Source organism: Ceratotherium simum, chromosome 34 (assembly GCF_057802395.1).
Source record: "Ceratotherium simum simum isolate JZ-2026a chromosome 34, ASM5780239v1, whole genome shotgun sequence".
Classification (NCBI taxonomy): Eukaryota; Metazoa; Chordata; class Mammalia; order Perissodactyla; family Rhinocerotidae; genus Ceratotherium; species Ceratotherium simum.
Window position 1 is genome coordinate 13,361,279 of NC_141933.1, and position 13,342 is coordinate 13,374,620.

Below are 13,342 nucleotides of genomic sequence, written 5' to 3' on the forward strand. Positions count from 1 at the left end.
TCTGATTGTTTCCTCATAATTAGACTTAAGTTAAACCTTTTTGGCAATAATAAATCATAGATGATGTTGTGTCCTTGTAGTAAAGTAAAAGATCTCATAAGCTTATTTATATATCATTTTCATTGCCCATCTTTCTAATTTTTTTTCTTTTTTATTATGTTATAGAGTTCTTTATATATTAGGCAGATTACACTTTTATCTGTGATATAAGATGCAAATATTTTCCTCCCAGGCAGTTATTTGCCTTTTGACTTTACTTGTGATAATTTTGCCTCAAAGTTTGTTTAATTTTTTTTTCAAGTTTTATTTGGTCATATTTTACTTATTGCTTCTGGACTATAAGTCATAGTTAGAACAGACTCCTCCACATCTAGTTAGTAAAATAATTAATACAAGCAGGCTAAGTACACAATGGACTCTGTATTAGGACCAGGGTGTAGCCAGTACAGGGCCACTAAATCACTACCCTATGTCATTTGTACTTCTCTGTCCTTTGTTTGTTTATATCCAACGTGGCCCCCAGACACCTAACTGATTCATATTAACTCTCAGCTAAGTGGCTAGTAACACTAAAATATTTCAGCTATGTCCCATTAACACTTGTATGCAGACAGGAAATAAGAAAAGAAAGAAGGAAATCTCTCACTAGCTAAGGTTTTCAGTGGTCCCACCTACAGGCCTGTCTCCCTGAGTAAAGGAGACGAATACCTCAGTCTCACTCTCAGCAAGCCCTGGACCAGGGTTCTGCCAACATTCCCTTCCAGAGGCTCAAGAGACTGAGCCACTGAAAGGGATATTCCTGTTTGCATCTCCTATATGTGTCAAGATACTCCTATAAGCATCTACATCCTCTCCTTCTTCTTGCCTTGGGTTTAGAGTTCCATTTCTATTTTGCCAGATTTTTTTTTTACAAAAAGAATTATTTCCCTTGGAAAATTTACAGGATATGTGACAAGTTACGGCAGAGAATCCCGAACATTCCCATAGTTCTCTTAATGGCTCAGTAATTTATTTTACAGCATCTCTAGGTCAAAAGAAATACCTACTGGCTCCATTTATTAAATAGTTATGTAAAAACTAACTTAGTAAATATTTAAGCCCTAACAACTTCATAGCCGTTTGAAAACATTAAAACACATACACTGAAAGAAAATTTAATATGTTTATTTTATTGTGTAAATAACCACAATTACTAACAGAATGTGTATGCCCGTTCAACAAAGCACAGCTTCTCAAATTCTAAAATCAGATTGGACATCAACACTCTTGTTTTTTGTTCCACATTGATTTTCCCATGGTGATTGCTTTTGTTTCTTATCACAGCAACCACTGCACCCCCAGCTTCACAAAGGCATGGCCTCATTAAAAGGACTTTGTGCCATCAAATGTTGGAACTGTGGGTTACTGTGAGCTAGTAGTTTGCACAGTGCCTGACAGTTGTCAAGTATCACTGTGTCCCTGGAAATTTTAAAATATTCTCTGGTACCCCTGGGAGTTCACTGCAGTGACTCTGAGCTCCTCAAAGCAAAATCAACATACATTACATACTCTGGAAAACTTTAGAAAAAGTTGATCACAATGGCTATCACCAAGGAATGTGTTAGATGGGACTTTAATTTTATATTTTTAACCTTTTGCATTACATGCCTTTTATACTATTTCATGGATTTTCTTAAAGCCACCTAGTAAATAGTAATCTCCCACCACTGCTGACTGAATACACGTAAAACTTAGTTACTAGGCTTGCTGTACCTGGAATAACTTTAAAGTCATTCTCTAAAATCAATGACGTTTGGGATCTAACTATCTGGTGCTTCTCAATCTACGAAACAGGGGAGAAAATGAACAACGCCATAGTGTATAGGGGTGTAGCTAGAAGCTGCATGCTTGAAATACAGTTTTATTCTAAGTATTCATAGAAGTTGCCTTTCCTTTCCACAGTGGAATCCTCTTTATTTGCATTTTAAATAACATTTTAAATTGTTTTCCAGATAAATCATTAAGCACCTCTCTGACAGATTCTCCAGGAAATTTTTCCGTATCCATCCTTTCTCTGACTATATTGTGGCACATGATAGCACAGCCTTGAGCTTGTATAAATCCCAGTATGGGAAGAACAATGCTACTGGAGAAACTAATAAATATTTTCATAGGAACCAACTTGAAGAAATTTTCATAGATCATAGGAATTTTGAAAATCTTCCAATTAAACAGACTCTCCAGGAGCTACTCATTGCTCACCCGGGAGCATCCACTGGAGCTAGTATACCGCAGTGTCTCTCTGGGGAGATGTAAATCCTGGTTATATCAAAGAGTTACACTGTCTGACCTCACTAGGATGTTAAGAAATCAAGTAAGAGAATGAGACTCTGCCACGTTGATTGTTTACAAAATGTAGATGCAGTCAAGTTTGGACCTCCTGGCCCTGTTGGCTTCTCTTTTCAGGGTTGATAATATTGGGCAAGTCCTACAGCTACTGGTGCAGACTCTACCAGCATCCCAAGTAAATTTATTTAAAAAATAAAAAAACATAAACTGGGAAAAAATGGTTCCAACAGTGAGTGATGAAATACACCATCAGGTCAGAGCTTTGTGGCCTCCCTAAGTCATCCCATATAGTATCAGAAATTGGCTTGCAAATGACATTTATTTGAGCACTTTAAAGGTCTTAGAAAACACAGTTCTACGGTCACTACATAAAGCTGTGTTGTGTTCACTTTATATGACACTATAGTTTTCTATCCCCAAGTGATCAAGAAAGGGTCAGACTTCAGGAGCTGGAGCTGACAATATGTTTAAAGGCTTTCTCTCTCTTTGGCGAACTGGGTTAATTGAATACATCTGAGTGCGGCATCGGCTATAAGAACACTTCGTGTTTCCCAGCTTCTCTCAACTTCCTGTTGCCTGAGGAGCTCTTAGCCCCGGGTCCAGCACAATGAAGGCCTTTGTGGAGTTAGGAGGGCCACTGTTTCTACTTGCTTCCTTGATTCGGACGTGTTCTGGACAAGAGCCAGGTATTAGAGTGGACCCTGACTGATGGTGCTTTGAACGGGTAGTTTCTCATGACCATGAGTCATGGAGCTTCTGGTGCTTGGGCTTGATTGCCTCTCCTACAAATTAAGAACTCGATAACCCTCATAGCCCCGTGCTTTATCTTCCCCTTGGACCCAGCTAACACTGATGAATGTGTGAAGGAATATTGCACTCAAGTGGTTGTTATTTTCTCTGCAGGTTCTCAGAACTATTCTCTCCTCTTCTCCTCCCACTTCTTCCTACTTATCAGCTAATGGAGTTTCCCACTAAGTCATTCTGGGACCATCTGCTCTTTCACATGACTTCCTCTTCCCATTGCTGGTGTCTTCTCTGCTCTTTCACCACTTCACACCTGGATTACTTAATCACACATTCTTAACTGGCCTCCCTCATCTAATTGCCTCTCTTCGCCTCCAGAACGTCACTGCATAAATTTTCTTAAGATACGACTCTGACCAAACTCCTTCTTAAAAACTCCAGTGCTTCCCGCAGCCACCTGGGTAAAGCCTAGACTGGCTTTCAGGATGCCATAAAGACTGACCTCAGGCTACCCTCAGATCCCATGCGTCTAATTGCTCCCCAAAGAGGGACTTTCAGATTGCTTGTTTCCCCGCTGGTGTTGCAGAGTCTCACTCCAGCACCCAGAGAGAATCCAGTGCAGAGCCCACCATAACATATTCAGGCCGTGTAGACCACAGAGACTTGGTCGTCTCAAAGGACGCAGATTTTAACAACAAATCTTGCAGATACATAAGCCATTCTAAATGCTCAGAAGGAAAAGTAAAAGTAAGGATGGATTATGAATGCACGTAACAAGCGGAATTGATGTGGTTCTAGGGGGGCAGGAGAGGTTTCCTGGAGAAGTCATATTTGAGGTAGGACCCTGGGGATGACATTATCTTTACTTAGGGGAAGGTTTGGGTGGTGGGGAGCAGGGAACACTCTGCTGTTTGCTTTAAGTTAAAAAAATAAAAAAGGTTTTGCAAAATGCCACTATTTCAGAAGTGGTGATCTGTGTCCAGGCTGATGAAATATGCCAATGTGAATGGAATAGAAAGGTTGAAAAAAAGTGATTTGAAAGTGATTTGAAAAGGGGAAGACAGGGCAGTGGAGGATTTTGAGATGGTGGGGGGATGGGTGTAAGCAAGAAGAGCATTCGCTTCACACAGAGCATTCTCTGAAAGCAAGCCTTTCCGATATTTAGGGTAATGTGCTGTCACAGTGGTTATTAGAGGGCTGATGAAAAATGTAGACACTGTGTGAAAGCTAGGAATGGGATGTTTGGGTTTATGAGTGAAACATCAGGACTCAGAAGTGAAGTGGGTAGAAAAAGAAATCAAAGAGGATACCCCACTTTGTGCTGGCACCCCATAATGAGCAGCACAGATTTGCTCCCCACCCCACCTGGCCCTGCCCTCAGGTGCCATATCCCAAGTACCAGGGCCTGGCTTGCTTCTGAGGCAGGATCCAGATTGGGCAGGGTCTTGCAGCTCATGCTAAGGACTTGGCTCTTTTTCCTACTCACAATGAAAATCCTAACGAGGAGACCAGGGTAGCAGTAATGGAGATGAGAATAGCATGCTGGGTATCTGCTATATTTTTGTTGACTCAAGATCTCGACCACCCTATAATAACCTTTTCAAAGCCTTGCCTGGTGCCCTTCCCCAAGCTGCCATCATCTTCACAAAACCACTTCAGATTGATGAAGGATTGTGGAAGGGAGAATTAATTTCTAAGCAAATAATCCCTCGTAAACAAGTTGTCTGATGTGGTGGAGTCCTGGCCTGACTGTGCCAAGATGGCCTCTGGCCAGATTCTAAAGTTGGCCACCCAAAGCCCTTGAGTCCCTGTTTTCCTCGTCTGTCAAATATGGAGGATGCTTATTCAATTTCCCAAGGATATTAAGAAGTTCAAACTTAAAATAATAATAGAAATGTGATGGTCCAAAGAAAGAATGAATATGCAGGTGCTTTGTAAATATAAATAACTCTCAAAGTTTTATACAATGGAATTAAATTTTTTTACCAGTAGTAGGATATACCTGGTGGCAAAAGAAGCACATGAGACTGTCAGGGCTTGTTGTCAAGTGTCCCTTATGCTTTAGTGCAGTTTCTATACCCTATGCTCACCCTTAATACTGAATCTTGCCCTAGTGAACTCAGGCTCAGGCAGCTTTATTTGGGCTACTTCTGTTACCATAGTAACACCATGATACTGCAGGACCCTCACACAGGTCTAGAACCTGAGTGAGATCTTTCTTCCTTTCCTGAAAGCAAGGTCCATGACACACTTCTGTTTCTGTCCTTCCAGCATTTAGAACAGACGGTATCCGAATGTTGTTTCCATTTCACATTTTCTTTCCTCATCTATTTACCTACCATATATCTGACTGTTGCTGGCAGTAAAAATATGTCAGTAAACAGCTTCTATCTCTATGGATCCTGTATTGTAGTTGGAGAGAAAGACACTATAAATAGGTAGATAACCACTAAGTCCAGATTATGATAAGGATGATAGTGTAATAAGTAGGGTAATGTGAAATGGCAATAATTATGGAAAAGAAAAAAAAAAACTGCTTGACTAGGATACTCATGTAAGGTCTTCCGAGAAGGTGACGTTGAACTAGGACATGAAAGAGGAGACATCAAGGCAAAAACCCAGAGGAAAAGCAGTCCACGGTATAAGGAATTGGGAAGAGGGTGGCAACCTCGATGACCCTCCAGGTCAGTGTGGCTAGAGAGTGGCTATTAAAACCAAAAGGCACTGCTCCCTGGGGCATGCTGAAATTTATGCTGCTTCATTCTGAACAAGACTGGAGGGAAAGCAAATATGCTATACAGCCTGCAAGTCAAGGTAAAATCCCATACAGCAAAGAATTGTCCCATAAGAATTTCAAATATTTCCCCATTCTTTCATATAGGTGCCAACCTGTTTATAATCTGAACCTGGAATTTACCCTTCATTTACATATAAACAAAGAGTCTTTTTATGCAGGTTATACATATAAACCAAGGGAAAATGGCATATTGTTTTGCTTGGAACTTTATGTTCATCATTCTGGAAAACTCTCACTACTGAGAGAATGGAAGGCTACTCTGGTCCTTGAAAGCTCTACATCTGGCTGTATTAGCAGCAGTCTCACCCATGATGACTCTGATGTAAGTGTCAGAGTACTTCTATAGGTCTCCCTGAGTATCTACACATTGATATACATTTTACTTTATGATACATTGCTTTCCTTTTATTTCTTTTATACTATAATTAGTAAATGATAGTGACTTTTTAAAGAAATGTGTGTAGATAGATTATCTATGAGTTTTATTTAAGGATAATAAAGGGAGCATTAAAATTTCTTATTATAAAATTAGAGCATTGAGTCTGATAGGTTGAGACCCACTAGGCTAGAGCTTAGTGAATCAAGGAAGGTTAGGTGGAGAGAGATTCAGGGACCAGGACAATGAAGGTATTACGGGCCATCAGGATTTCAGATTTTAGGCAAATTGCAATGGGAAGCAATTAGAGAGTTGTATGCAATCCGGTGAAAAAATTTTATCTGTGTTCACATTTTTGGCTGCTCTAGAAGGAGAACAAAACTGGAAGCAGGATGCCCCTTTACAAGGCTACTGAGGTAGTCCAGGAGAGACACAGGGGTAGTGTGGGCCAGCGCGTTGATCATGGAGAAGTGAATGGACATGAGATAAATTTTGAAGGTAAAGGTGAGAAGATTCAGTGGTAGACTAGATGCAGGGAGGAAGGAAAAGAAGAAATTGGGAATAAATCCTAGCATCTCTTGGCTTGGAAGTTGGATGGATTGTGGTGCTATTGACTGTGATGGAGAGAAAGCAGAAAGAGTGGTAAAATCAAGGGTTCTGTATTGGACATGCAACTTTTGAGAGGACTATTTCAAATATCCACTTGGATATCTAGTAGCTAATTGGAGAGATGACTCGCAAACGAGGGGGGATGTCTAGGTCAGGCGTAACAGTCTGCGGTTCCGAGGTAATATAAGGTGGTCCAAAGAGCAATGAACCAAGCATGATTTTCAGTCACAGCTCTTTATTAGTTCTGTGACTCTGAAAGAGTCATTTCATTCTTTCCATATTTATGGCACATCTGCTTCTGTGTGGCACACAGCCATGGGCAAAAAGCTAAAACATGGGATCTATTTTCAGAGAGTTCAAGTTTTCCAAGGACACCAGGTATTGGGGAACTTAGGACATAGCAGGAGTGCCCTAATAAAGACATGGACCTCTGCTCCTCCACAAAATGAAGAGGCTCAAGGAGATGCCACTGTGGTTCCTTCTCACGTAAAAGTTCTGAGTGCTGTGAAAGTTGATTCTGGCCATTCTGAGACTGCCAGGGACGAAAGGGGACTGTTTGAGAGAGGTAGAAAGAGGGATGTAGTACCGTGAAGGAAATTAGTTTTTACACAAATCTCTAAGCTTCATTTCTTTTAGCTGAACATGGTCTTCCTTCATGTTACCTAATCCTGCTCAAACTTCTTTGAGCTGTTCATTCAAAGAGAATTGCTGACTGATTTTTTTTTTCTTTGCCTCTTTTAACAGTGTTGGTGGAATGTAGCCGTTTTCATTTCCATGCTATTGCCAAAAGAGCACTATTTTATAGAGATGAATTGGTAGGCCTTGACGAATTACTTCTGGGGACTGGCTGTCAGGCAATTCGAGTGCGACCAGATGAACTTGAATTTTATTATCCTGTTAATCTCTGTGGAATTGTCACACAGGTAAGAGAAACATCATTTTACCTCGTACCATCCGTAAAACCTTTAGAAGCATTGCTTTACATTAGTTCTTATTATAATATGCTACTAGTATTGCTAATTGGTACCACAGACTGAGCAGATGCCTAGAAAGAACACGAAAAACCTTTTCTCTGTTTCCATTCATTCACCAAAGACCTATGTGTAGAACATTGAGAATGAATAAGAAACTCCAAGATCTTTCTCTTGTGAAGCGTATGGTCTATTAGGGTAGAACTCCCATTAAATGTATAGCATGATACATTATCCGGCATTTTCACACATTTTCTAATTCTCATATTCCTCTGAGGTTGATGTCATTCCCATTTATGTACATTAAGTAATTGAGGCATAAACGCCAGCAATGTAATTACACTCCAGAAATTAATATATAGCAGAGCCAGATTTGCTGACATCTATTCTAATCGGCCCTTTGTTTTATTTTCAATTATGACTCTAGGATTAGCAACTCGAATTATAGAATGTATAACGATGGTTTTAAAAAAAATTGCCAGGGAAGTTTGGAGGAGAGAATGATCTGAGAGGGTCTTGAACTAGAAATAGAGTTTACTTGTTCTTCTGTATCTCACAAAAGATTATTGGAAATGTACCCATATTATATCAACATAGGAGTAAGGAAAGCTTGGAAGATTTTGATATAGGAGATTTCTATCACACCAAAGGTAAGTATAATATATCCAATTTATCTCAACTTAATTCGCACTGCTTTAAACATGGGGCTAAATATTTTCTGCCAGGAACCTGGCCTTCAAGTCACAGGCAAGGGATAACTCAGACATGTTGGAAGTTCTTTCAATGGATCCTCTTCACTGACCCATAGGTATTATGGTGAGAGCACAGTTTATGCTCGTCCAAGACACGCCATTGCACCAGCCCTAGTCCCCCACAGTGAGATCTAGTGACTCAGATATGCTTCTCTACACCTGCCATTCAGAGATCCAAAGGCATTTGAGATACTTTCTGTGGTTAAAAGCATTTGTCCTTGGCAATAGCCTAAACCAATAATTATCAAGTGGGGATGATTTTGCCCCACAGTGGACATTCGGCAATGTCTGGAAACAATTTTAGTTGTCAAAACTAAGTGGGTGGGGAGGGTGCTACTGGCTTCTAGTGAGTAGAGGCCAGAGATGCTGCTAAACACCCTACAGTGCACAGGACAGCACCCCCACCCCCCAAGAAAGAATTATCCAGCCTAAATTGCCAGTAATGTCCTGGGCTAAATCATCACACTTGCCTTTTCTCCCTGCTTAGTGTTCTAAGCAGCCTTTCACTAAGGAGCTTAGAATCATGACAATGGAAACAGCCTAAACTTTGGCTTCAGTGCTATACAATCCAGATGAGGGCATTTCATACTTTTAAAATTGCCTTTTTCCCATCTTATTCCTTGATTTGAATTGCTGAACCAGATAAATCATTTAGACCCCACAAAATACATGATCCATCCATCTTATAGGATACTATGCAGCTAATATATTTATACAATAATTTAACAACATGAGAACCTCTCTATGAAAGTAAGAAAAAAGAAGATATACAAACTTAACATATAGTATGATCTCAATAGTGTCAACACAGGAGGGCTAAAAAAGTTAGATGGAAATACATGCAAATAGTTACAGAATTAAACCTAGGATGATATGATGATAGGAATTATCTCATTTGTTGAACACCAAATGTATTTCAAATGTTCCCTATGAGGAACACATACTTTATGTTCAGAAAACTCAGTTGGTTAGCACACATACATAATTTTTAATTAGCTGTCCTCCTTTTTGTCTAATGTTTTCAAGGATTTGGAGACCAGAAGTAAAGAGAAAATATCATGTTTTAATTCAGAGATCATATAAAGTATTGCAAAACCCCACAGTAACTGTCTTTTTGAAAATCCTTTCCTTATGGAACAATTCTTCTCCTAAGCAGCTGTGAAAAATTTTCTTGCCTAGACTTTTGATTTGAAGAGTCTAACATAAAACTTTCGGGGTTGACTGACCCTCAGTTGCCAATTCTATTCAAAATTTTCTGCCATGTGTGTCTGTTCTGTTTTCTGGTGAAGTTGAGTGCCTCTGCTCTGCCAGAGAGAACTTTAATTACCTTAATTGGGGTAAATATCATGACCTCTAGAGACCTCGGAGTGGCCAATCTTTTATTTGAATATATTAAAATATGTTCTGACAGTTGAACACATTTCAAAGGTCTCTTTTCCCACCAGGTCTTCTTTGATGGAACTGTCATTTACTCCTGGCTTACCTACACACCAAAGAATAGGTTCATCTCTGCTGAACTTCGTTTGGAGTGTACGGTTCCCAGGTCAGTCCAAAATACCCATTGGCTCCTCCCTTAAATACCAATAGCTTTTTGCTGAAATTTGTCATTATTGTTAATGATGAAATCATGAAATTGAAAATCATGACTGTTTTTGTCTAGCTTCTCAGCTTTACAGTGTGTCTGCCAATGTTATTTAATTTCTGTGTCAGCTCACTATTCAAAGGTCAAAACTCAGGACAAGTGAGTTATGTCAAGTTACAAAGCCGGGAGTGGACCTCGCCTCTTAATTCTAGACCCTCGATTCTTTCTATCTACTCTCCTATAGCTTATGAGGACATGCTGCCAAACCTAATTCACAGCCCCAGCTCTCGAAACACATCATCTATGGAGGTTTCTTAGGTGTACAGATTGGCTTTGACTCTTCCACAATTCAAGAAGCTCTGAGTTGTGCAAATGAGTTGGGATTTGGGAGGTCAAATAAATAAGAACCCATTTCCTGCCTCCATTTGAAATCAACTAAGTAATAAATCATAGGATATAGAAGATGTAGATCAGAATGTAGCTTTATTTCTAATAAAGCCAATTGGCAAACGATGCTTTAGGTCCTCAACTAGAAACCCTCTTACAAGTCCACCAAGACATGAGTTTGCTGACCCAGGGGAAAGACGTACTGGAAAATTGCAGGTCTCCCCCTTGCCTGCAAAGATCCTTTCCAGTAAGCTGGCCTCCTGGCTGCAGACCAGACCAGATGTGGCCCGCTGAAGACAGCCTGGCTCCACAAAGAGAAATGCAGTGAGACTAAACGAAGCATCATCAGTTCCTTTTCCCAAATTTACCATCAGATAACACTTTCCTGTTCCCCAGAGGAAAGTGAAAAGAGAGAGCCTAGAAAAGGTAAAATTGTTCCCCTATAGTTTCCACTCCTGGAGAGTGGACCAAAATATACCTTTCTTTTCTGGATACTTAAAAAATTAAAAGAAAAACAGTACCCAACAGCCCATTAACAAGAAAAATTCTATAGTTTAGGCAGTAAATATACAATTTCTTATAAGCCAGTGGGAGTTGAATAGAGAGAAAAGGTTAGAAAGTTTGCTAAGCACAGCTTCTTTCAGGCAACAGTTTTTGAGCAAAAATGCTGTTTGACCCTTGCTAATAACAATAACTTCATTTATTAACACTTACTGTGTGCCAACCACAAGTTTACAAGAACTTCAGGCATTTTAATTGTCATTATCAACCCTAGGCATGAGTCAATAATATTGTCCCTGTTTAATGTCTGAGAAACTTGGGCACAGACACATTAAATGATTTGTCAACATCACTTGGCTAGAAAGTCCTAGATTTAATTCTAGGTAGAATGGCTCAAAAACCACTACCTTACGTCACTATGATCTGGCATGCTGTGCTGGTAAGTAAGCTCTTGTTTCTCTGCTTCCTGACTGATGTAGTCTTTCCAATAAAAGGAATAGGACTTTATTAGCTCTTTGGTAATCTACTAATAAACTTCAAGAGACTCTAGGAAAATCTTGCCTTAGACCTATTAGTATTTTCAAGCAAATCTTACCGTGAATATCTTCCTGAAATAGCTTTTCTCAGTTTAACAGAGAACAGTTTCTGTATGCATCATTTATTATCCTACAATGAAGGATTTGGTGAGGGGGTGAGGGGCCGAGGGTGCTATACAAGCACAACGTGCTAATGTGTTATTCTTAAAACAAAATAAAAACTTATAGCTGTTAAAGCAAGGCCTAGTAACAGCTGGGCCCAACGTTCAGTCTCAGGAATGATATCTTAAGTCTTTGTGTTACTTTTTAATTGGCTTTGTTTGTTTTTTTTTTTCCTTTCAAAGCCTCTATGCCTCACCTGATGAGTCTAACAACACCGAGATGAGCAATGTCTTCATCGTAGCGCCACCTGCTGAACACTGGTTCTTGATAGAGTACAGATACTGTGTGAGATGTGGCTATGCCCACTTCAGAGAATCTTGGGTATGAATAACCACAAAAGCTAATATTTAATGTGCCCAAGAGGGTATTTTATGAGCAAAAAATGGATTATTTGGGGCAAGTAACAATAGGTAAGCTCTAAATCCCCAATGAGGTTTGAATGGCATACAGTCAGTAGTAGAGATATATAAGTAGGGTTAAATTGAGTTCTCTCTCTTGTACTTGTATCACACCATACTTGGTGTTAATATGAGGAAGACCCTATACCTACTAGTCTTATAAATCTCTCCTCACCCTGGGATTTTTTTTCTTGACAATAAAGATTTTACTTTGCTAAGTTCAGAACTGATTTTACTTTACTAAGGTCAGTCACAAAACCAGTGACTATGATGGAAGGAGGAGTTGATAAGTTCAGAGTTTAGAACATTTTTCTTATCTTCCATGAAGAGACCAAATATTTTAAGATTGAGGAGGGCCCTCTGAAGGAAACATATGAGCTAAGTCATTTGGGTTCTCCTTCTGAGTCCAGTTCCAACAAAATTTCAAACATGTACAAGATTCCCTTGAATTTGGTTTTCTTTTTTTCTATAATCTTGAAGAGAGAGAATCTATTTTATTCCCATTGTCAAAATTTGGACATCCCAAGACCATCTGGGATATAGTTCATATCTAGGAGTTATAAGAAAATGATATCCTAAAACTAATCTTACGTATTTTAGCTGGTTCCATTCCCATGGGTATGAACTCAGAGAGTCCTCCCCCTCTTTTGAACAATATCCCTGAATATTGGGTCTCATAAATACCAAATATTAGCTAATTATGAACTTTGTTTTTCCACAGTCAACACCATTTTATGGACCACGCAATTACTCGCTTCAAAGGTTTTTGATCCATCCTTTCGTCTATGAATTTTAGAAGCTTGTGCCTTTGGACATTTAGCAGCAACACAGAAGTAACCCCGTTTAACAATGTCTTGTGGCATTCTACTTTTATATATTTACATGTTTTTCATTTATTTTAATCTACTCTAATCCCCTTCATGATGCCTTCAAGAAGAGGCCATTTGTGTTTTTAACTTTCAATGGGGCTACAAATCCATGAATAAAACTTGACATTTTATTGTATGTGCATGTTTATTGCATTTCTAATTTAGCATTCTAAGCTGCTGGACTGAGTTACCAGGAAATTAGGAGCTGGGGGGAAGGTTATTACCAATATTGTTCTCAATGGTGATTTAACACCCAGCTGTTGAAAACAGCTGCTAGTTGTATGCAGAACTATGGCCAATGAGCTTGCTTGGAAGAGAGTGAATAGAAAT

At 39.4% G+C, this 13,342-nt stretch overlaps 1 protein-coding gene across 1 annotated transcript in view; it reads left to right on the forward strand.

The window, feature by feature from the left end:
• LOC147912570 (oocyte-secreted protein 3-like) overlaps positions 1-13,106 on the forward strand; it is a 51,965-nt gene extending 38,859 nt beyond the window's left edge. Inside the window, exons 2-5 of the mRNA XM_087422866.1 lie at positions 7,599-7,777; positions 10,023-10,120; positions 11,928-12,066; positions 12,865-13,106. Coding sequence (XP_087278992.1) covers positions 7,599-7,777; positions 10,023-10,120; positions 11,928-12,066; positions 12,865-12,939 — 491 coding nt within the window. The 3' untranslated portion in view covers positions 12,940-13,106. The remainder of the gene's footprint in view (positions 1-7,598; positions 7,778-10,022; positions 10,121-11,927; positions 12,067-12,864) is intronic.
• Positions 13,107-13,342: the final 236 nt, after the last annotated feature.